At 48.1% G+C, this 23,416-nt stretch overlaps 1 protein-coding gene across 4 annotated transcripts in view; it reads right to left on the bottom strand.

The window, feature by feature from the left end:
* Positions 1-8,408: 8,408 nt before the first annotated feature.
* Positions 8,409-23,416, bottom strand: part of LOC140469347 (ral guanine nucleotide dissociation stimulator-like) — a 191,106-nt gene continuing 176,098 nt past the window's right edge. For 3 of the 4 annotated variants that reach the window (XM_072565778.1, XM_072565777.1, XM_072565776.1), the window contains exons 10-18: positions 22,186-22,263; positions 20,809-20,895; positions 20,043-20,075; positions 17,660-17,781; positions 16,453-16,548; positions 14,802-15,000; positions 13,721-13,966; positions 12,410-12,524; positions 8,409-9,916 (exon numbers count right to left, since the gene is read on the bottom strand). In XM_072565778.1, coding sequence (XP_072421879.1) covers positions 9,741-9,916; positions 12,410-12,524; positions 13,721-13,966; positions 14,802-15,000; positions 16,453-16,548; positions 17,660-17,781; positions 20,043-20,075; positions 20,809-20,895; positions 22,186-22,263 — 1,152 coding nt within the window. In that variant the 3' untranslated portion in view covers positions 8,409-9,740. The remainder of the gene's footprint in view (positions 9,917-12,409; positions 12,525-13,720; positions 13,967-14,801; positions 15,001-16,452; positions 16,549-17,659; positions 17,782-20,042; positions 20,076-20,808; positions 20,896-22,185; positions 22,264-23,416) is intronic. The other variant, XM_072565779.1, reaches the window with a different exon arrangement.

Raw genomic sequence — 23,416 nt, 5'->3', positions numbered from 1 at the left:
ACTATCCCTATTAACCTACATTTCCATGCACTGGGACAATATGAAGCATCTTGAATGATCATTCCCACAATTGAAAATCTAAGTGCTTAAGGTTGCGTATTACCAAGTGCATTCTTTTTTCCAGTAGTATTTTCTATTCAGTGCAAGAGCTAAAAGCAGGTCAAAATCCCAGAAAGGTTTGTTGGGATTCTGGCCTGTTAATCAAAGGTGAAAAGTTGCGGAGCTCTCATCGAGAGGGTAAAGTGGAGGGCAGCAGAGACAGGGACAGTCAGATGATTGGTGTCACAGAGGAGAGACAGTGAGTGTGCAAGGATGGCTCAGGACAGACAAATAAACTGGAGAGGGTTCAGAAGAGATTGACCAGGATGTTGACAGGTTTGGAGAGTTTAAGGATGGGCTCGAACTTCTTTCACTGAAGCATAGGGAGCTTGAGGGGCAACCTTGTAGAGAGTTATAAAATCACGAGGGGTGTAGATACAGTGAATAGCAGGTATCTTTTCCTTAGTTTGGGAGGGGGGGGTGGATTTAAAGAATTTTTAAGGTGAGAAGAGAAAGTTTTTAAAAAGATATGAGGGGCAACTTTTTTTTTTGCTCAGAGAGCGATTTGCATGTGGAGTGAACTGCAAGAGGAAGTGGTTGATGAGGGTACAGTTACAATGTTTAAAAGACATTTGGATAAAGACATGAATAGGAAAGGTTTGGAGGGGTATGGGCCAGGAGCAGTTTGGGATTATGGTCAGCATGGACTGTTTGGACCGAAGGGTCTGTTTCTGTGCTGTATGACTCTAAATTTTGATAACTACAGCACATTACTACTAACAATGACAAGGGTCTAAGCCCCCTGTACTGGCTAATGTTGCTAGAATCAACACCATAGTTTAATTCTTCCCAGTTTCAATGGAACATCCTCCGGGACAAAGCCTTGAGTGTTTGGCATCTCCCTGCCTTCCCCTTCTCTATGCGTTTGACATAACATTCAGGGCCAAGGGTCAAGTGCTGGAAAGTGGGAGTGGTGTAGATTTAGAGCAGGTTTTTGTCAGTGCGGCCTTGATGGGCTGAAGAGTGTCCTCTCTACCATGTGATTTGACCAGAGGAGCCCACCATGACTGCTGGAGGAGCTGCCAACAGGAGCAGCACAATGTTTACTGAAAAATCAGTAATTTGGAGACGCTCGTGTCAATTGTATCTATTCTGTACTCTCTGATCGTGCATCACAGCCAGGCTCAGTGATAAATGCAGAGGCTGGAAATCTGAAACAAGAACAGGGAAACTCAACAGGTCTGGCAACATCTGCGGAGAGAGAAACAGTTAACATTTTCAGTCCAGTGTAACTCTTTGACACTCTGTTTTTCTGTCTTCATAAACAGACCTGACTCCTGTGATGGCATAACTCACCTACAATGAGACTCTGAATTGGCTAGGATTATATTCACTGGAGAATAAGGGAGATCGCACAGAAACCTATAGAACTCTAACAGGACTAGAGTTCTGTGAGGGTAAACACAAGAAGGCTGTTTGCAATGAGCAGGGAGTACAGAACCAGGGCTCACAGTCGAAGGTAGACCATTTAGGAGTGAGATGAGAGAAGATGTATTAAAAACTGGTGTCAATGTTTCTGTTCTGAATTCCACCAGCAGGTGGCAATAGGCTTCTGTTTGGGTTTTATAAAATAATAATCCGGTCAGACATCACTCGAGCAGCTGGGTTATTAACCCAGACTCAGGGGTGGGGACATGCTCACTGCAACATTACAGCCTGAAACCTTATACATATTTACAACATAGTTTTGACCTGTGCCTTCTTTTTAAAAAGGAACCTGTTCAGACATGTTATTACACACCACTGGAGGCCTCCTGGCTCAGAGGTAGGGATGTGAAATTAATGTGCATGTGTGTTGGTGTGTGTGTGACTATGAGTGGGTGTGTGGGTATGTGACTGTGTGTACGAGTGTGTGTATGTGCGTGTGTGTGGGTATGTGAGTGCGTGGGTGTGTGTATGTGGGTATGGGACTGTGTGGATGAGTGTGTGGGTGGGTGTGTGTATGTGGGTATGGGACTGTGTGTATGATTGTGTGGGTGTGTGTATGTGTAGGTATGTGACTGTGTGTATGAGTGTGTGGGTGGGTGTGTATGTGGGTATGTGACTGTGTATGAGTGTGTGGGTGGGTGTGTGTATGTGGGTATGTGACTGTGTGTATGAGTGTGTGGGTGGGTGTGTATGTGGGTATGGGACTGTGTGTATGAGTGTGTGGGTGTGTGTGTGAGTGGGTATGTGACTGTGTGTATAAGTGTGTGGGTGGGTGTGTGTATGTGTAGGTATGTGACTGTGTGTATGAGTGTGTGGGTGGGTGTGTATGTGGGTATGTGACTGTGTATGAGTGTGTGGGTGGGTGTGTGTATGTGGGTATGTGACTGTGTGTATGAGTGTGTGGGTGTGTGTGTGTATGTGGGTATGGGACTGTGTGTATGAGTGTGTGGGTGGGTGTGTGAGTGGGTATGTGACTGTGTGTATGAGTGTGTGGGTGTGTGTATGTGTAGGTATGTGACTGTGTGTATGAGTGTGTGGGTGGGTGTGTGTATGTGGGTATGGGACTGTGTGTATGAGTGTGTGGGTGGGTGTGTGTATGTGGGTATGGGACTGTGTGTATGAGTGTGTGGGTGGGTGTGTGTATGTGGGTATGGGACTGTGTGTATGAGTGTGTGGGTGGGTGTGTATGTGGGTATGGGACTGTGTGTATGAGTGTGTGGGTGGGTGTGTGTATGTGGGTATGGGACTGTGTGTATGAGTGTGTGGGTGGGTGTGTGTATGTGGGTATGGGACTGTGTGTATGAGTGTGTGGGTGGGTGTGTGAGTGGGTATGTGACTCTGTGTATGAGTGTGTGGGTGTGTGTGTGTATGTGGGTATGTGACTGTGTGTATGAGTGTGTGGGTGGGTGTGTATGTGGGTATGGGACTGTGTGTATGAGTGTGTGGGTGGGTGTGTGTATGTGGGTATGGGACTGTGTGTATGAGTGTGTGGGTGGGTGTGTATGTGGGTATGGGACTGTGTGTATGAGTGTGTGGGTGGGTGTGTATGTGGGTATGGGACTGTGTGTATGAGTGTGTGGGTGGGTGTGTGTATGTGGGTATGGGACTGTGTGTATGAGTGTGTGGGTGGGTGTGTATGTGGGTATGGGACTGTGTGTATGAGTGTGTGGGTGGGTGTGTGTATGTGGGTATGGGACTGTGTGTATGAGTGTGTGGGTGGGTGTGTATGTGGGTATGTGACTGTGTGTATGAGTGTGTGGGTGGGTGTGTATGTGGGTATGGGACTGTGTGTATGAGTGTGTGGGTGTGTGTATGTGTAGGTATGTGACTGTGTGTATGAGTGTGTGGGTGGGTGTGTGTATGTGGGTATGGGACTGTGTGTATGAGTGTGTGGGTGGGTGTGTGAGTGGGTATGTGACTGTGTGTATGAGTGTGTGGGTGGGTGTGTGTATGTGTAGGTATGTGACTGTGTGTATGAGTGTGTGGGTGGGTGTGTGAGTGGGTATGGGACTGTGTGTATGAGTGTGTGGGTCGGTGTGTGTATGTGGGTATGTGACTGTGTGTATGAGTGTGTGGGTGGGTGTGTGAGTGGGTATGGGACTGTGTGTATGAGTGTGTGGGTCGGTATGTGTGTAGGCATGTGACCGTGTGTGTGTGTGTTAGTGTGTGGGGGTGGGGGGGGGGGGTGCATGCGGGGAGGAGTGTATGCGGGAGAGGAGGTTGGGTAGGGTGAGTGGGTATGTGACTGTATGTATGAGTGGGTGTGTGTTCATGGGTATGTGTGTGGGGGAGAGTGTGTGTGAATATATGTGTGTATGTGCATGTGAGTGAGTGAATGTCTGTTTATGGAATATGTGTGTGTACTTACAGGGTGTATACATGTGTGTGGGTGGATGTTTATGGGGTGTGTGTGTTCATGGGGACTGTGTATTGATGTGAGCGTTTTTACGTGTGTGTTTGTGCATGAGTGTGTTTATGGAGTTTGTGTGTGAATGTGTGTGTTTATTGGATGTGTGGGTGTTTATGGAGGATGTGTGTGTTTATGGTGTGGGTGTGAATGGCTGTTTATGGGGGGGGTGTGTGTGAGACAGTTTACTTTTGAATGTGTGTGTGACTGTGAGAGAGACATGGTGTGGGGGTGCTTAAGATTTTGCACATGTGGTGTGTGTATGAGTGTGCAGGTGTGTGCGTGTGTGTGTGGGTGAGTGATTGTGTCTGAGTGTGCTGGTGTGTGTGTGTAGACATGTGACTGTGTGAGTATGTGGGTGTGTGGGTGGGGGGTATGTGACTGCGTGTATAAGTATGTAAAACATTGTACATATGAATTTTTTTAACTCACTTTTGGGGTGCGTGAGCCCAAGCATTTATTGCCTGTCCCTAGTTGCCCCTTGAGAAGGTGGGGGTGAGCTGCCTTCTTGAACCACTGCAGTCCACCTGCTGTGGGTTGACCCACAATGCCATTAGGGAGGGAATTCCAGGATTTTGACCCAATGACAGTGAAGGAATGGTGATATATTCCAAGTCAGGATGGTGTGTGGCTTGGAGAGGAACTCGCAGGGGGCAGTGTTCCCGTGTATCTGCTGTCCTTGTCCTGGATGGAAGTGGTCATGGGTTTGGAAGGTGCTGTCTTTGGTGAACTTCTGCAGTGCATCGTGTAGATGGTACACACTGCTGCTACTGAGCGTCGGTGGTGGAGTGAGGGGATGTTTGTGGGTGGGGTGTCAATCAAGTGGGCTGCTTTGTCCAGGATGGTGTAAAGCTTCTTGAGTGTTGTTGGGACTGCACTCATTTTAGCCGTTTATGTGGTGTTTATGTGTTATGTGGTGTTTATGTGTTTATGTGGTGAGTCCAGTTGAGTTTCTAGTCAACAGGATGTTGATAATGAGGATACAGTGATGATAACACCATTGAATGTAAAGGGGCGGTGGTTAGATTTGCTCTTATTGGAGATAGTCATTTCCGCATGTGTAAGGCAGGGGTGTTATTTGACACGGGTCAGCCCAAGCCTGGATATGGTTCAGATCTTGTTGCATTTGAACATGGACTGCTTCGGTGTCTGAGGATTCATGGATGGTGCTGAACATTGTGCAATCATCAGCGAACATCCCCACTTCTGACCATATGATCTTGGGAAGGTTATTGATGAAGCAGCAGGAGGTGATTGGGCCTAGGACCCTACCGTGAGGAACTCCCTAAAGAGATGGCCTGGAGCTGAACATGAATGACCTCCAACAACCATGACCATCTTCCTATGTGCCAGGAAGCGTTTGCCCCCCTGATAACCCTTGATTCCAGTTTTGCTAGGGCTCCGTGATACCACACTCAGTTGAATGCAGCCTTGCTGTCAAGGGCTGTCACTCTCACCTCCCCTCTGGAATTCAGCTGCTTTGTTCATGATGGAACTTTAGCTGGGCTTCACTGGATATCAGGGAAGGTGATGGCCTAGTGGTATTGTTGTTGTTGCACTGTTAACCTGGAGATCCAGAAAATGTTCGGAGACTTGGGTTTGAATCCCATCACAGCAGATGGTGGAATTTGAATTCAACAAAATATTCTGCAATTAAGAACCTAATGGTGGCCATGAAGCCATTGTCAATTGTCAGGAAAAAAACCCATCTGATTCTCTAATGCCCTTTAGGGAAGGAAATCTGCCATCCTTTCCTGGTCTGGTCTACATGTAACTCCAGATGTACAGCAATGTGATTGACTCTTAACTACCCTCTGGGCAATTAGGGATGAGTGGTAATTGGCCAAGTTGGATTTGTCCTGCTTTTTATGTGCAGGAAAAGACAGCTGGATGGGTATATGAATAGGAAGGGTTTAGAGGGATATGGGCCAAGTGCTGGCAAATGGGACTAGATTAATTTAGGATATCTGGTCAGCATGGTCGAGTTGGATCAAAGGGTCTGTTTCCGTGCTGTACATCACTATGACATAGCTGGGCAGTTTTCCACAATGTCGGGTGGATGTCAGTGTTGTAACTATACTGGAACGGCTTGGCGGGAGGAGCAGCAAGTTCCGGAGCACAAGTATCCAGTCCTGTGGCCAGAATGTTGTCAGGACTCATAGCTTTCGCAATATCCAGTGCATCCAACGGTTTTGTGGAGTGAATTGGATTGGCCGAAGACTGTGAAACCGAAATGGATCACTTTTGGCTGAAGATTGCTGCGAATGCTTTGGTCTCACCTTTTGCAATGAAATAGCTGCAGGTCATAGGTGAGCGATGGTGTGAGCGATCTTCATGATAACGTGTAGGTCTAAAATGGTGGACTTCTGAATGTGTGCAGAATGTGTGCACGCTGATATAGTTTAGGGCACAAGTTATTGATAATAGCAAACATTGTTTTAAAATAGAGTCTAGGCTACCTTATCTATATTGCAGAGAATAACGTATCCTGTTTATACTAGAGACCAGGGTATGAGAGAGAGGTTGTGGGAGAAATTTGGTTTTGACAGGGGTACACAGTAGGTGTGAGTGAATTGACCACCTGATTGATTTCAGTTGAAACGATAAGTGGAAGGTGGTGGATCAGCTCAGCTCCAGTGAACTCTAATCACTGTCCAGTTTGTGGCTGAGATTGGACCCAGTGCAGCAAAGCCGTTCGAAACAAGGGCTCTGTGACAAAACCGTTACAGCTGAGCAAGGTTTCCATGGTAACGCGTTCAGTACATTCGAGACTCCCAATTGATTTATTATTCTGATGTTCCTTTGAGAACACAGCAACAGAGAATGGGAAAGCACTTTGCTCTGTGCTAATGGAAGTTCTGTGATATTTAATCTGCACTTTATTAAGTGAGGCACATTTCTCCATTTATTAGCGTAGGAAAACCAGGTGATCAGATTAGTGCTCTCTGGTGATGAATGAGCCTGATGTAGACTTGCTTTAAAGCGGTGACCCTGTGCCCCTTTTGAAGGGGGGGGGGGGGTGGGTGGAGGGGGAGGCAAATGTTTTCCCCTCCTTGCTGGTGAATGGGGGCTCACTGTGACTGACCTGGATTGAAATGTACCTCATGTATCTTTCTGTCTGTCTCCTTCACTGCTGCCAGTGTGGCTGTCACTGAGGGAGATTCAGCAGGCACTCTGTGCCTCACTCCAGTGGCATCAACCCCAAATGGGTGTCTCTTGTCATGGCTATTCCACTGTGACACCTTCATACTTCCTCTCATGTTTCCAAGAGTCACTGCAGGATGCTTGTAGCCCACGATGAGACCACTCAGCCTGCCATGTCTGTGCTGGCCCTCTGAAGGAGCAATTCTCCCTCGTCTTTTCCCTGAATAGTGCTCCTTTTGAAGGGGTCAATTGGCCCATCACGCTCTCAGGCAGTGCATTCCAGATTCCAATCACTGACTCTCTCAAGGAGCTCGACATGTCTCCGTCGATTGGCAGCAGTTACCTTTCAATCTTTCACCTCTCGTTCTCAAGCATTCCAGCAGTGGGAACAGTTGCTCCCCGTCTGTTTTGTCTAGATCCGTCTACATTTTGTATACCTCAATCAAACCTCTCCTCCATTTTCTTTTCTCCAAAAGAGAACAGTCCCAAATTCTGCAAGCCATATAACTGAAGTTCCTCGTCCCTGGAGCTGTCCCATCAGATCTCTCCTGCAACAGCTTCACATCCTTCCCAAAATATGGTGTCCACAACTGGGTGTGATTCTCCAATGGCGGCTGAGCGCGTGGTTTAACATCATGTCTTTGCTCAATTACTCTATGCCCTTATTAAGAAAACCTAGGGTACTGTGTGCTCAATGAACCCGACCTGCCGCCTGCTAAATCACTTCACAGTTCTTCGCGGTAACTGCCACATATCTGTCCATTCCACCTCTACCACGTGGAAGCAAGCCATTCGGCCCATTGAGTCCACACTGACACCCCAAAGAGTATCCCATCTACAGAAACTCCACATTTACCATGACTAACCCACCTAGCCTGCCCATCCCTAGACACTATGGAGAATTTAGCATGGACCTGCACACCTTTGGACCAACCTATCTATATCTTTTTGAATTTCTATGCCACCCTCTTTGTATCTTCTGCACATTTTGACACTGCGCTCTGGATGCCAAGAGCTGGATTGTTCATCTATAACAGGGATAGCAGGGATGAACATCAGAGGAGAACTCCATTATAAACCTTCCTCCAGTCTGAATAAAGAACAACTCTTCACCACCACAACAATGTTGTATCTGTGATGTTTCCCTTCTACGCACTCTATTTCTGCTCCCAGTTCTGTTGTCTGGCACTTTATAAAACACCTTTTGGAAGTCCATGCACATTATCTTAGCCCTACAGGAGAACATGGTGACAATACCCAGGGTCACAGAACTACAACCCAGCCAGATTAATTGACTAGAAGCACATATAAACCACTAAAGGCAAATGACTCGTTTGAAGTTGTGTTCATAATTATCCCTCTTTTTACATGATACAAAAAAAAAGTAACAAAGACATCACATTTTCACCAGACAAGACCTACTCAGCAAACAGCAAGATAAATACAACTATCAGTAACAAGTCAATATATTAAATAATATTCAACAGTAAGAAATTTACAATTCAACTTAAGAATTTAATGTCTGTACAATGAATAAATATTGTCCCAAAAAGATTCATTTTTTTTTACAAAACAAACTTTTTTAAAAAAAAAAGTCAGCACAATTCATTTGAAATTGAGTCACATTTCTTTGTAACTTAAGAAAAGGAACAAAGGGTTTTCATATCAGCCAAAGAATGGCTTGGATTTTAACTGTACAACTTTGTCAATTTTGACCCCAATCCAGGCTCCTCAGCTACTCAACAACAACTGACCCTTTGTTGAAATGTAGTAATGATTCATTGAGGGTTTGGCCATCATTTGTTGGCCACTCTGACCTATTTCATTTGACCATCTTATTTCAGATGTCTTCCAGTCTATGGTCTGATTGGCAACGTCAGGCCAAGAGAACATTAGTCTTGAGTCCCAGGTTAAAATTCTCATTTCCACACAATGATAAACCCACTGCTGGCTGTGTCCCCTCTTCAATCTGGATTAAGACAGGGTCCCTTTAACATCAGATAACCTCCAAGGTGGAGGGCTCTTCATAGCAGGACTCAGAGATGCCTTTCAGGATTCTCACACACCTGGTTGAAGTCATCGTTTTCTTTCTCTCTCCTCAGAATTTCAGGGCAAGTTACTGTACAAGTGCGGGTAAGAGGTGAGCTGCCTCCAGAGCTAGGAATTGGGGCATACCAAAGTTTCTATGTTACAATGATAGGTTCAGCGTTCTATACCAACTTCAATAACCTCTGGACAAACCAATCCCCTTTGCAGGCACTCAGGAGCAATGCTTCCCATCTTCATTGGAGAGCCAGTGCTCCTGTGACATATCCCTCCATCACGTAGATAATCCTTTCTGGTTCACACTACCAGTCCCCGTGATCGGTCTGTTCAAAGTTACTTTACTGGATATGTGACCGTTCTCTCATGCCATTCTTTCCTGCCAAATGATGGAACTGCCCGTGACAGGGAGACCCCGGTCAAACCCAATCCATTCTAGTGTAGTGCCTTTCCATGTCTTCAATAGGACTGAATAAGTGCCTGTAGTTTGACATTTCTGGCAGTCACAGTCAGAGACAATATTGCACATTTAATTGTAACACTGATTTTTTTTTTATATATATATATAAAGTTTTGGCGAATCCGGCCAACACAGGGAGTCAAGCCCAGCTCAGAGGAGTCAGAAAATACTTTTTGTAATCTTCAGTCCCTTTTGCTTCATTCTGGGGAGCGTCGAACTGGAAACGTGCTTCGTTTTGCCTGCTTTTGGGTGGCCCCTTTTCTTCAGCATAAAGTCATAGTTGACAGATGAATTCATGGCATAAAATACATTCGCGTTGTCAGGGATTTTCAATTCTGTAATGGAATGAGAAAAAGGGAGTGCGTTAAATTCCCTGAATTCCATCATCACCTACCCCTCGACTTTAGCCAAAGCTGCTGTGTTTTGACTAAGGTCTTGCTTGAACATCTCATTCAATGTGAGTTCTCAGTGAGTGTGAGAGTATGGACAGCTGGTTGAGTTATCCACGTGCTAATCTCTTATTAAGAAGAGAGAGTGCTGGAGAAACTCTACAGGTCTGGCTGCATCTGGAGGAGAGAGAAACACAGTCAACACACCTTGGGCGGCACGGTGGCACAGTGGTTAGCACTGCTGCCTCACAGCGCCAGAGACCCGGGTTCAATTCCCGCCTCAGGCGACTGACTGTGTGGAGTTTGCACATTCTCCCCGTGTCTGCGTGGGTTTCCTCCGGGTGCTCCGGTTTCCTCCCACAGTCCAAAGATGTGCAGGTCAGGTGAATTGGCCACGCTAAATTGCCCGTAGTGTTAGGTAAGGGGTAGATGTAGGGGTATGGGTGGGTTGCGCTTCGGCGGGGCGGTGTGGACTTGTTGGGCCGAAGGGCCTGTTTCCACACTGTAAGTAATCTAATCTAATCTAATCACACTGGACTCAAAACATTAACTCCCGCAGGGGACTCTCTGGTTTTCTCCAACACTCTCCATTTTTATTTCCGTATTCCAGCGTCTGCAGCGTTTCGGTTTTTTAATTCGGTGGTGACACTTTCACCCACCTACATGCAGGGGTCAGTGGTTGACAGGGGTGCGGTGGGGGGATCGGGGGGGGTAGTGAGCGGAGCCCAGGTTGATTTTACTCTCTGCTGCTCTGGGAAGGCTAATTGCAGAGACTCTACGATAATAAAACAAAAATACACCAGAGGAGGTCTGAAAGGAAAAGAAGAAATTGCAGGAGAAACTCAGCAGGTCTCTCAGAGAGAGAAAGCAGAGATAACTGCTGATAAAGAGCCACCAGATTTGGAATGTTAACGCTGCTTTCTCTCTCCGCAGATACTGCCAGACCTGCTGAGTTTCTCCAGCAATTTCTCTTGTTTCAGAGACTCTACTCCAATACTCCACTCGGAGTGCTGTGTTCAGTTCTGGTCATCTTGCGACAGGAAGGATGCTATTAAACTGGAAAGAGTGCAGAAGAAATTTACAGGGATGTTACCAGGACCAAGCATCTAAGTTAGAGGGAGACGTTGGACGAGCGAGAGTGGAGGAGACTGAGGGGGGAGCTTATAGAAGTGTGTAAGATCATAAGAGGCATGGATAGGGTGAATGCACTCAGTCTTTTTCCTAAGGTTGGGGAATTCAGGACTAGAGGGCATCAGTTTAAGGTGAGAGGGGAAAAAAATAAAAGGGAACCTGAGGGGCAACGTTTTTACACAGAGGCTAGAATGCATATGGAATGAGCTGCCAGTGGAAGTGGTTGGGGTGGATACATTATCAACATTTAAAAGGCATTTGGACAAATACATGGATAGGAAAGGATTAGAAGGATATAGGCCAAGTGCAGGGAAACAGGGTCAGTGTGGATAGACATTTTTAGGTCGGCATGGACCAGCGAGGGCTGAAGGGCCCGTCCCCATGCTGTACGGACTCTATGACTTCACCCCGAATTTAACCCTGACTGCTGCCCCCATCTACAATGCCCAGAGGGAAACTGAACCCCTCATTTTCACACACGCCACCGGAGTCAGTATTTCTTTGTCACAAGTCAAGATATTTTGGGAAGCTAGCTGCCAGGAGACAGGAAATTAGGAAAATTGCATTACCGCGAGAAATGTCCGCTCTCCTGTGAGAGAGAAGCATAAACAAATTTCAAATGCCTCTGGTAACCTTTGCAGCAACAGAATGTGTTTCGTCAATGGACAGGGTGGGGAAACCCTCCAGGACTGGTTTGACACCACTGCATGTAACATTACTGGGACCTATTTTGTCTTTAACATGCTCTTTGAACATTTCTCTTCACCAGGTACATGAGAGGAACAATGGCCACAGTCAAGCACTCTCCAAGAAGACAATGAGTTGTTTTATTCTCTGGTAGGTGTGGAAAGGCCGTGCATCAAGACAATGGAGCTGTATCAATCTGCAGCTGGATCATGGAGGGGATCGTGAGTCAAGACTTGCAGGGGAAAGGCAGGAAGAGGGTTCGGTTCAGCCACTGAATGGTAGAACAGACTTGATGGGCTGAATGGACCACTTCTGCTTCTATTCTTTATAATCTAATGGAGTCACATGAAGAAACTCCCAGGAACTGATGGGATTATAATAGGCAACCCCATAAATGGATGGTTCACATGCAAGTTTAAAAGCTGTACCCATGCTGGGGAGCCAATGTGACTGGCTGTAATTTCCTGGATACTAGATTACAAGAGGCACATAGTAATTGCTGAGTGTTGTGCAGGCAGCTCTTTTCCCGTACAAGAAAGAATGTTACAAGGTGCTGTTGGACAACATGGAATGGTGGTACTGTCCTCTGTATGCCCATGTGCTTGTGCCCACATTACATACCCCTGTCCTCAGCGATGATCTGCACCAGCTCGTATTCCTCAGGCCTATCCCCATCCAAATTGTGCTTGGCCATAGCCTTTCGAATGACGACAGGTGTTTTATCCTGGCTCGTCACCTGGAGAAAATGAAAGAGAGTTTTAACCCTTTCAAGCTGTAGCTACGGAACCTGGTGTAGGCTTACTCAGTAATGGGAATGGAGGACCCAATGTTCCTTCTCTTCTAATCCCTCATTACCTACTACCCCACCACACTTGTGTGTGCACACACGTACAGGCAGACACACGCAGGTGCATGTGCACAAGCAGAGGCACAGAAACACACACGCATACAGAGGCAGACACACACAGAGGCACAGACATACACACACACAGACACAGGCACACAGATACATAAACATACAGGCAGGCACACACACACACAGGCACACGCACACACCCATATATACACACAAATAGACCACATGAGCATGCACACAGACTACAGATACACACACACACACACACACACAGGGGCACCTACAGACACACAGGTGAGCACACACAGACACACACATACATGCCGACATACATCACAGGGTCACACACAGAGGCACTCTCACAGATACGTGCGCACGCACAGAATCCCACCCTCACACATACTTTCTTTTGAGGAGATGGTTGAGTAGTTGCAGTGTTTCTGGACTAGTTATCCTAGCAGGCCCACGCGGTGGGGGACACGAATTGAAATCCCAACATGGCAATTCGTGAAAGCACCCCCATCCCCCAGCAACAAGCCCAGCTCCCAGCCCCATCCCCCAGCAACAAGCCCAGCTCCCAGCCCCATCCCCCAGCAACAAGCCCAGCTCCCAGCCCCATCCCCCAGCAACAAGCCCAGCTCCCAGCCCCATCCCCCAGCAACAAGCCCAGCTCCCAGCCCCATCCCCCAGCAACAAGCCCAGCTCCCAGCCCCATCCCCCAGCAACAAGCCCAGCTCCCAGCCCCATCCCCCAGCAACAAGCCCAGCTCCCAGCCCCATCCCCCAGCAACAAGCCCAGCTCCCAGCCCCATCCCCCAGCAACAAGCCCAGCTCCCAGCCCCATCCCCCAGCAACAAGCCCAGCTCCCAGCCCCATCCCCCAGCAACAAGCCCAGCTCCCAGCCCCATTCCCCCAGCAACAAGCCCAGCTCCCAGCCCCATCCCCCAGCAACAAGCCCAGCTCCCAGCCCCATTCCCCCAGCAACAAGCCCAGCTCCCAGCCCCATTCCACATCAGCGGCTCTGCCATTAAGTACTAGAGGAGAGTTCTGGGCCCTGAGCACGGACAGGACACTCACCAAGATGCTCTTGTACATGTTCCCATTGTCAACGTCCAGGCTGACCCGGATGATACAGCAGTCGTCCACCTGCTGGTTATAAAGTGGCAGAGATAGTGTGGAGTAGCTGGATATTCCCGAGACAGAGCGTTTGTGTGTTCTGGAGGACGTTATAGGAGTAGAGGAGACCGAGGATGAGGATGCACTGCTTGACCCTGAGCCGATTCCGGATGTGTCCAATGAGGACAGCGACGTTGATTCCCAGAACTAAAAGAAAATTTTTAAAAAATAATAAAGTTTGCCTCAGGGACAAACGGGTAGCGAGCTCGGCCGGTCTGCCTTGCCTTGGAACACAGTCCCTTGCTGGCACTGTTGCTGTCCAAGGGTCAGTACAAAGGGGGTTATAAGGGAACAAAATAAGGTGATCAACTTATTGGTCAGGGCTTTACAGTAAACCTTAACTTGTAGCCCCTGCATTGCCACTGGTATCCCTGTGGTTTACTGGTGTTAACCAAAACCCAACGTTGGTCAACGCCAACAGGTCAATTCCAAACAAGTTATTTTTATTTATTTCATGAGCGTGTGTTTTGTCCCAAAGGTGTAACATAAACTGTTGTCCCACTGGAGGTCCATGAGGGAACTATCTCCAGAACGGGCAAACCAAGTACTGGTCGGACCTTGAACAGGAGAAGGGCTGTCGAGGTTGGCATGTTCGGTTTAGTCCAGGCTGAGATAGAGAGATTTTTTAATCAGTCAGGGAGTCAAGGATTGTGAGGATCAGCAGATTGGCCATGATCCCACTGAACGGATTCGATGGGCTGAATGGCCTTATTCTTGCTCCTACATCTTATGGTCTTAAGGAGACGGATCAAACAGCAGACAGGACAGCACTTGGACTTGAATCCACCAATGAGAGCAGGTGTCTTTGAGCCCACACATACAGGCCTTCCTGCGCCAGTGTAAACAGTGTGGTGTTTAAACCTTACAACGACAGGGAGGGGCCACTGCTTTATGCTCAGCCTTCCCCAGCACCTACACCGGGCCTCGGGATCAGGGGTCGGGATTTCACCGTTTGGATGCAACACACAACCGCCTCCCTAACCTTCTTCTCCTGGGAATCTGGCGATTCCGAGATGAAGCTGACGTTGATTTCTTCCGCGTCGGAGTTGCTGGAGCCAGCGGAGGTGACGCTAACTGAGTCTGCCGTGTCCCCACCACCCAGGTACGGTCCGTATTTCAGCTGCTCACAAGATCGAGACTGGGCGCCTGGGCTCGGAGTGTCGGCCGTCGGGGTTTGCCTGCTGTTGGTGTCAACAAGAAGGAAACAGCAGGGAATTAGATCGATCGGTACACCCGTCTCCAAAAGCCTCATCCTGACTGAAATGTGGAGCCCTACCAAGGAGCAGTCAGTACTTTGTGTGATATTGTGAAGCTGTGAATCAGTCTTTTCCCAATTTCCATTTTAATGCATATATAAAATGCTGACTCACTTCCTACCGAAGTACCACAACGTATTCTACAGCTAGGAAGTAACAAATCTCTGCTGTCCGAGGGTGTAGAGGTGCATGGATCATTGATGGGTGGAGAGAGCTGTCAATAAAACAGACAGTATCCTCAGCTTTATTAACAGGGGCACAAGGTCCAAGATTAAGGGAGTTATGATGGATTTGTTGACGACACGAGTTAGTCTTCAGCTGGAGTACTGTGTCCAGCGTTAGGCTCCACATTACAGCAAAGGTGTGAACACAATGGGGAGGAGGGTCATAAGATGGGACGAGAAACTTTTAATTCGGAGGATCGATTGGAGGAAGTTGCGTGTTCTCCGAGGAGAGAAGACCAACAGGAAATCTGACAGAAGCTTTTAAAATCACCGACGTTCTGGATAGAGGAGACGGGAAGGAATAGTGCCCATTTATTAGAGAATCGTTACTAAAGCAGCCAATGTGATGTGAGAGAGAACAGCAAGGAGTTAGGGTCTGCATGGAAATATCCCAGAGGCAGGTTCAACTGAGGCACTAAATGATTATTTAAACAAGTGCAAGTGTTCAGGGGAAATGGCAGGAGACTGGCACTTAGCCAGAGTGCTCACATTAACCTAGCTCTGTGTGCACATCACGTTAAATCGACATGTTTTTGTTCCTGTTCCTTTTATGAACGGGAACAGCTTCTCCCTATCCACTCTGTCAAATCCCCTCTCAGCCTTCCTCCACCCCGGTAAAACCGTCCCTATGGCTTCAATCTAGCCAGTAACTTTCTAAAGGGATTGGATAAAAATGGGAGCGAGTTGGGGGGGGGGGGTGGAGTTGCTGGGCTGTGGGGGCAAGAGATAGGAGGGTGGACTAACAGAATAGCTCTTCTGAAGAGCAAACCACAGGCCCGATGGGCTGAAGGGCCTTCCTATGTCAGTAATGGGCGGCACGGTGGCACAGTGGTTAGCACTGCTGCCTCACAGCGCCAGAGACCCGGGTTCAATTCCCGCCTCAGGCGACTGACTGTGTGGAGTTGGCATGTTCTCCCCGTGTCTGTGTGGGTTTCCTCCGGGTGCTCCGGTTTCCTCCCACACTCCAAAGATGTGCAGGTCAGGTGAATTGGCCATGCTAAATTGTCCGTAGTGTTAGGTAAGGGGTAGATGTAGGGGTATGGGTGGGTTGCGCTTCGGCGGGGCGGTGTGGACTTGTTGGGCCGAAGGGCCTGTTTCCACACTGTAAGTATTCTAATCTAATCTAAATCTAAATCTAATGAACGGCACTCACTCGGTCCACCGCTTGATGATGCCAGAGTTCTTCTTTGCTTTCAGAGTGTTGCTCGCTGACTCAGCCAGAGGCTCAATTTCACATGAGAGGTTGTAACTGGAACGAGAAAAATGCGAACGTTGTTATATTTCCTGAGTGGGGCAGCTCAGAAACCAGCAAGCTTCGTCCATCTTATTCAGCCGATCCTTACAAAACCCCCTCCCCCACACACCGCAGACACACTGAGGGAAACATCCATCGGTCTCGGAAAGTACGAGACCAATGTCACAGGTCAGGCACCCTTTACTGAGACCCAGCAACAAAAGAGGAGGCCATTCAGCCCCTCGAACCTGCTCTGCCATTCACTTTTAACCCAGGTCTGTCTCCGTAGGTCTGTCTCCGTCCCCGTTCGAGAGCCTGCTGTTCCGATCTAGAACGGTTTCTCGGAGGAGGGCAGGTCTGTAATCCCGCATGTGTCATCCAGAGGCCGGTTTGAAGTGGCTGCCTCAAATCTTTCCTGGGGCACGACCCGTTGGCAAAGACTGGGCTCAGGGGGACCTTCCCAGGACATTCCTCTTTGAGGTGGTAATGACCATTGGGTCACACAGAGTGCCCCTCCAGCGTGGGAGACCAGCCCCTCCAGCGTGGGAGACCAGCCCCTCCAGCGTGGGAGACCAGCCCCTCCAGCGTGGGAGACCAGCCCCTCCAGCGTGGGAGACCAATCAGCATAAAGGGAAGTGATGGCTTGGAGGTATTATCACTGGACTGTTAATCTAGAGACCGAGGTCGTGTTCTGGGACCAGAGTTCAAATTCCACCTGAGCATTTGGTTGAATTCACATTTAATTTTTTTAAAAATTGAATTAATAATCTAATGATGACCATGAGTCAATTGTTAGAAAAGCCCATCTGGATCACTAATGCCCATTAGGGAAGGAAACTGCTGTCTTTATACGGTCGGGCCTACATGTGACTCCAGACCCACAGCAACGTGGTTGACTCGTTGGGTAATAAATGCTGGCTCAGCCAGTGTCGCCCTCATCCAGCGAATGAATTAAAACGCAGCTGGTGTACTATCTTGGCCGGGTCAGTCCCGGCCAGAACCGAGGGACAGTGGTGTGTGTGGTGTGTTCATCAGCTGACCCTCTCGGTTCTTCCCTCTCAGGGGGCGAGGGGCATCGAGACCAGCACAAACCAACCCCTTTCCCTTTGCCCGAGTGGTCCCTTACCTTTCAGCTTCGGTCAGTTGCTCGATATTTCGAAACCACTCCACAAACCGATGGTCTGGGGTGAAGGAGTAATTGTTGCAGGCAGACTGCAGCAACTTAATCTGGGCGATCACTTCAAACTCCTGCCAAAAAAGACACAGGTCCATTTAAGGCCGAGGCAGATAGATCCCCGACCAGTCGGGGAATCGAGGATTAAAGGGAGAGGGCAGGAGAGTGGACAAGAGGACAATCAGACCGACCACCATCTCACTGAATGGCGGAGGCAGGCTTGAGGGGCTGAATGGCCTCCTCCTGTTCCGTGAGATCTTTATCCACCGAGCCCATGAACATTTAACCCCGAAATGCAGGGGGGAAATGGGCACCTTCAACAGTAACTTTTAAAAGGAGACCGAGGAGATAGTGAAGGGGAAAGATTCACGGGAGAAAGGTGGTGGGGAGAGGTGGAACAGAAGCATTCAGTCAGGTCCTCTGCACTCATCCTTACAAAGCTGGAGACTGACTCCTAACCAGTGACACGAGGTAGGGGGTTGGAGTGCGGCATTCTCCACAGCCTTTCCAAATGGAGTTGCGTCGATTTGATCTTCCCTCCTATCCCCAACCTCTGCTGTATTCTCTCAGTCTCCAGGCCTCTGTGTAGAACTGCTCTGATCTCAGCTTTTAATATCCCATTTTAAGCTCAGGGACTGCTCTGTGATGACCGAGAGTTCCCATAGGCCCTGTTCTGCTTGTGGGCAGTTTGGAGGACCAGCAGGAAGGGGTGAGCTTATAAGAGGTTTACAAAATTATGAGGGGCATTGATAGGATAAATAGGCAAAAGTCTTTTCCCTGGGGTCGGGAAGTCCAGAACTAGAGGGCATAGGTTTAGGGTGAGAGGGGAAAGATATAAAAGAGACCTAAGGGGCAACGCTTTCACGCAGAGGGTGGTGTGTGTATGGAATGAGCTGCCAGAGGAAGTGGTGGAAGCTGGTACAATTACAACATTTAAGAGGCATCTGGATGGGTATATGAATAGGAAGGGTTTGGAGGGATATGGGCCGGGTGCTGGCAGGTGGGACTAGATTGGGTTGGGATATCTGGTCAGCATGGACGGGTTGGACCGAAGGGTCTGTTTCTGTCCTGTACATCGCTGTGACTCTATGACTCTAAGAGACCATGAGATGCCAGCTCTGCTGAGTGTCTTCTTGCCTCAGTGTCCATGACGGGAGTGGTCAGTGAGGGTTAGTAATATGACTACCTCATTTATAACCTGTACAATCTGCATTGAATATGACCAAACAGGTTAGGTACAGGAGGAGGCCATTTGACTCCTCGGGCCTGCACCAAATCATAGAACAATTACACCACAGAAGGATGCCATTCGGCCTTTCCTGTCAGTGTCAGCCCTCTAAGAAAGAAATTCATTCAATCCCACTCCTTTTCCCCACAGCCTTGCAATTTTTTGTTTTGGTTTTCAGATCATTTTCCGGTTGCTTTTTGGAAAAGTTGATCCTGACTCCGCCACACTCTCACTCCAGATCCTAACCTCTCGCTGAGTGATAACCTCTGTCGCCAACGCTTCTTTTGCCAGTTACTTGAAATTGGGCTCCTTCTGGTTCTCAGTCCTTCCTCCAAATGGGAACAGTTGCTCCCTCTCTGGGGGCTGACCCCTCGTGACTTTGGAAGATCTCTCACAAATCTCCTCTCCACCTTCTCTTCTCCTGCACCCAACCTCTCCACGTAACGGCAACTCCTCAGAGTCACGGAGACGAGCAACACGGAATCAGACCCTTCAGTCCAACCCGTCCATGCCGACCAGATATCCTCAATTAATCTAGTCCCATTTGCCAGCATTTGGCCCATATCCCTCCAAACCCTTCCTATTCATATACCCATCCAAATGCCTTTTAAATGTTGTAATTGTACCAGCCTCCACCACTTCCTCTGGCAGCTCATCCTGCACACACACACACACACCACCCTCTGTGTGAAATAATTGCTCCTTAGGTCCCTTTTATATCTGTCCCCTCTCACCTTAAACCTATGCCCTCTAGTTCTGGACTCCCCCACCCCAGGGAAAAGACCTTGTCTATTTCCCCTATCCATGCCCCTCATGATTTTATAAACCTCTATTAGGTTAGCCCTCAGCCTCCAATGCTCCAGGGAAAACAGCCCCAGCCAATCCAGCCTCTCCCTAGAGCTCAAACCTCTTAAACCATTTCCTTGTGAATCTTTTCTGCACCTGAGCTAAAGTCTTTAACCTCCTTCCTAAAGTATGTTGCTCAGAGCTGGACACAAGACCTCCAGTCGGGCCTGAAGCAGTGTTTTATACAGGGTTAATATTTTGACGAATGGAGTATTTTGGAACTGACTGCTTAATGATGAACCAGGCTGTTAAATCACATACCTTTCTCCTTTTCTCGAAGTTGATCAAGCCTCCCTGTGAATAAGAAAACAAACAGTTTAATCCGAGGTCCGCTACAACCTACCGTGTGTGTGTGTGTGTGTGTGTGTGTGTGTGTGCGTGCGCATGTTTCATGTCCAACCCCTCTCTCTCTCTCTCTCTCTCTTTCTCTGGCAACAGGTGCGCTCTGGCAGCTCACGTGTACAACCACGTTTTGTTCGTCAACGTGAAGAGTATGTGGCGGCTATTCAGCTTTGGAAGTCCTCAAAGGTCAGCCCTATGCTGTCTACGCCCCACATTTGAACAAGTCAGCTGCTCAACTTGGGTGCTTCTGACCCAGGCTCTGCCACTGATGGTGAACAACGGGAATGTGGAAAGGAGTGCAGGGATTTGGGAGGGTGATGGGGCTGCAGCCAAAGGTTGGAGTGGAAGCAGGAGCTGGGAATCAGCGGCATGTGAAAACAGGCCTATATTTCTGACCTACCAGGAGTCAGCCTGACAGTAACCATCTAAAATGGATCCGTCTAAAAATGATTGTTTATGATATATTCTGAAGGATTGCTTCAGAGTTTTCTATAGGATGGTTCATCAGAGGCACTGACCCATTTAAAATCAACAGTTAGAATCTTCTTTACATCAGTTCAGGAAGAACACTTGGACTGTTTATATGAGAATGTCACACACAATGCTTTCTTGGCTCTAACTGTTTGTTATACAAACTAAAAGCTTTACTTGGAAGAATATTCCTGATGGCTCTTTTTGCACTTACGTCCAAATGATCTTTCACCGCAGTGTCCAACATGACCAGGTCAGTGAGGAAGGTTCCCAGGTATGGGATCGTACCCTGCATGACACCCTAAGGAACACAGACAGTTAATGTTAAAAGAACAAGTTTTAAGAACAGCTTCTTCCCTGCTGTTATCAGACACTTATATTAGAGTTAATCTCTCTCTGCACCTTCCCTGCAGCTGTAACACCATATTCTGTTCTATTACCGTTATGTAAAGTCAGAAGTCACATGACACCAGGGTATAGTCCAACAGGTTTATTTGAAATCACAGGCTTTCACAGCACGCCCCTTCGTCAGTTCACCTGATGAAGGAGCAGGGAGAGAATCTGACTGAGAATCAAGAATCTTCAAGTCAACAAAGCATTGCTTTGCTTCACATCTGGCGAATGAGCACGTAGACACAGAACAGCAAGAGGTCACTGTGGTGAAATCGCCAGGAATACATCCAACTAGAGTTAGACCATAAGGACATAGGAGTGGAAGGAAGGCCATTTGGCCCATTGAGTCTACTCCGCCATTCAATCATGGCTGATCAGCATTTCAATGCCACTGACCCGCACTCTCCCCGTATCCCTTAATTCGTTGTGAGATCAAGAATTTATCAATCTCTGCCTTGAAGACATTTAATGTCCCAGCCTCCACTGCACTCTGCGGCAATGAATTCCACAGGCCCACCACTCTCTGGCTGAAGAAGTGTCTCCTCATTTCCATTCTAAATTGACCCCCTCTCATTCTAAGGCTGTGTCCACGGGTCCTAGTATCCACACCTGACGGAAACAAATTCCCAGCATCCACCCTTTCTAAGCCATGCATTATCTTGTAAGTTTCTATTAGATCTTCCCTCGACCTTCTAAACTCTCATGAATACACTCCCTGAATCCTCAACTGTTCATCGTAAGTTGCCATTTTCCCAGAGTGCTGATCTCTCTACCGTGTTAAATTCATTCAGAGTGTGGGAATCACTGGCTGGGCCAGCATTTATAGTGCACCCCTTATTTTCCAGAGGATAGCTCAGAGTCCGCCATACTGTTGGGAATCTGGAGTCACGTGTACACCAGACCAGGGGAAGAATGGCAGTTTCCTTCCCCCAAAGGCACTAGTGAACCAGATGGATTTTTCAGACAGACAATCAACTGCACTTTCATGGTCATCGTTAGTCTATTAATTCCAGATTTTCAATTGAACCCAAATTCCACCATCCGCCGTGGCAGGGTTTGAACCTGGGTCCCCAGATCATTAGCGGGAGTTTTCTAGATTAATAGTCTGGCGATAACACCACCAGGCCGTTGCCTCCCCTTAAATATATGAAAATGTGGTTGCCACAATATTTTCTTGGGACCTCAAAAGCTGACCTACCATTTCCTTTTGCTGCTGTTGCCGTTTCTGAGCCCTTTTGGGGTTGATATCGAGCGTGGCGAACTTCGAGGTTCCTTCCTACAGGTGAAGTAAGAAGTGGGAGTCAGACACAGGAAGAATCTCAGGATGGGAACAACAACTTATTCACACAGAGGGTGGTACGTGGGTGGAATGAGCTGCCAGAGGATGTGGTGGAGGCTGGTACAATTGCAGCACTGAAAAGGCATCTGGATGGGAATATGAATAGGAAAGGTTTAGTGGGATATGGGCCAAATGCTGGCAAATGGGACTAGATTAGGTTGGGATATCTGGTCGGGATGGATAAGTTGGACTGAAGGGTCTGTTTCCATGCTGTACAGTTCTATCACACTCTGTATGTTGTATGAAGCTGTCACATGAGCCAGTTACTAAACCAGACCTTTCCTCCAGGTGGCAGCACAATGACATTTTGAGCTGGGATGTCAACAGAAGGAAGTCCATCTGTCCGTTACCACAGCAACGGTGATAAGACAAACTTGCATTTACGTACCGCCTTCTACCACCTCTGTGTGGCCCCATAACACTTCACTGCTGAGACTTAGAGAGTGTGGTCAGTGTTGTGATGTTGGAAATGCTACACCCAGTTTGGCACAGCAAGCTCCCACGAGCAGCCATGTAATAATGACCCATCTGTTTCTGGGTTGCCAGTGGAGGGCTAATTGTTGCCCAGGATTCTGGGGAAGAGCTGACAATACAGTCCCACCAACCCCCTCCCCTCCCAATTTCCTCAAATGGTGCCCAAAGAGGCAAACAGGACCTAATGCATTCCAGGGGGGTGGGGAGCTTCTGACAGTGCAGCATATCTTCATGCAGGTCAGCCTAGAGAGTGCCCTCAGCTCTCTGGAGTGCGACTGCAAACTCATAAGCTTTCAACTTGAAGAGGAGCGCCTTACTTACTCACTCAACACACAAATTAGGGGTGAGCCATTCTGCCCTGCGGGCCTTACCCATCCATTCAATAAGATCATGACTTATCCAACTGTAACCCCAAACCCACCTAGCCCCGATAAATTACATGAACATAAAGATTAGGAGCAGGAGTAACAGCCTGGGGAGAAACGTTTTCACGCCAGGCACATGCACATATTCCTCCTGGCCGGGGGAGGTTCCATTTACAAGGTAGCCAGGTTTTCAGTTTCGGTTCGTACCCATCCCGGCTGCCTTGATGCATGCTGGGATATGGTCCCACAAG

This window comes from Chiloscyllium punctatum, chromosome 49 (genome assembly GCF_047496795.1).
Source record: "Chiloscyllium punctatum isolate Juve2018m chromosome 49, sChiPun1.3, whole genome shotgun sequence".
In the NCBI taxonomy this organism is placed as follows: domain Eukaryota; kingdom Metazoa; phylum Chordata; class Chondrichthyes; order Orectolobiformes; family Hemiscylliidae; genus Chiloscyllium; species Chiloscyllium punctatum.
This window is presented reverse-complemented; position numbering and strand designations above follow the sequence as displayed.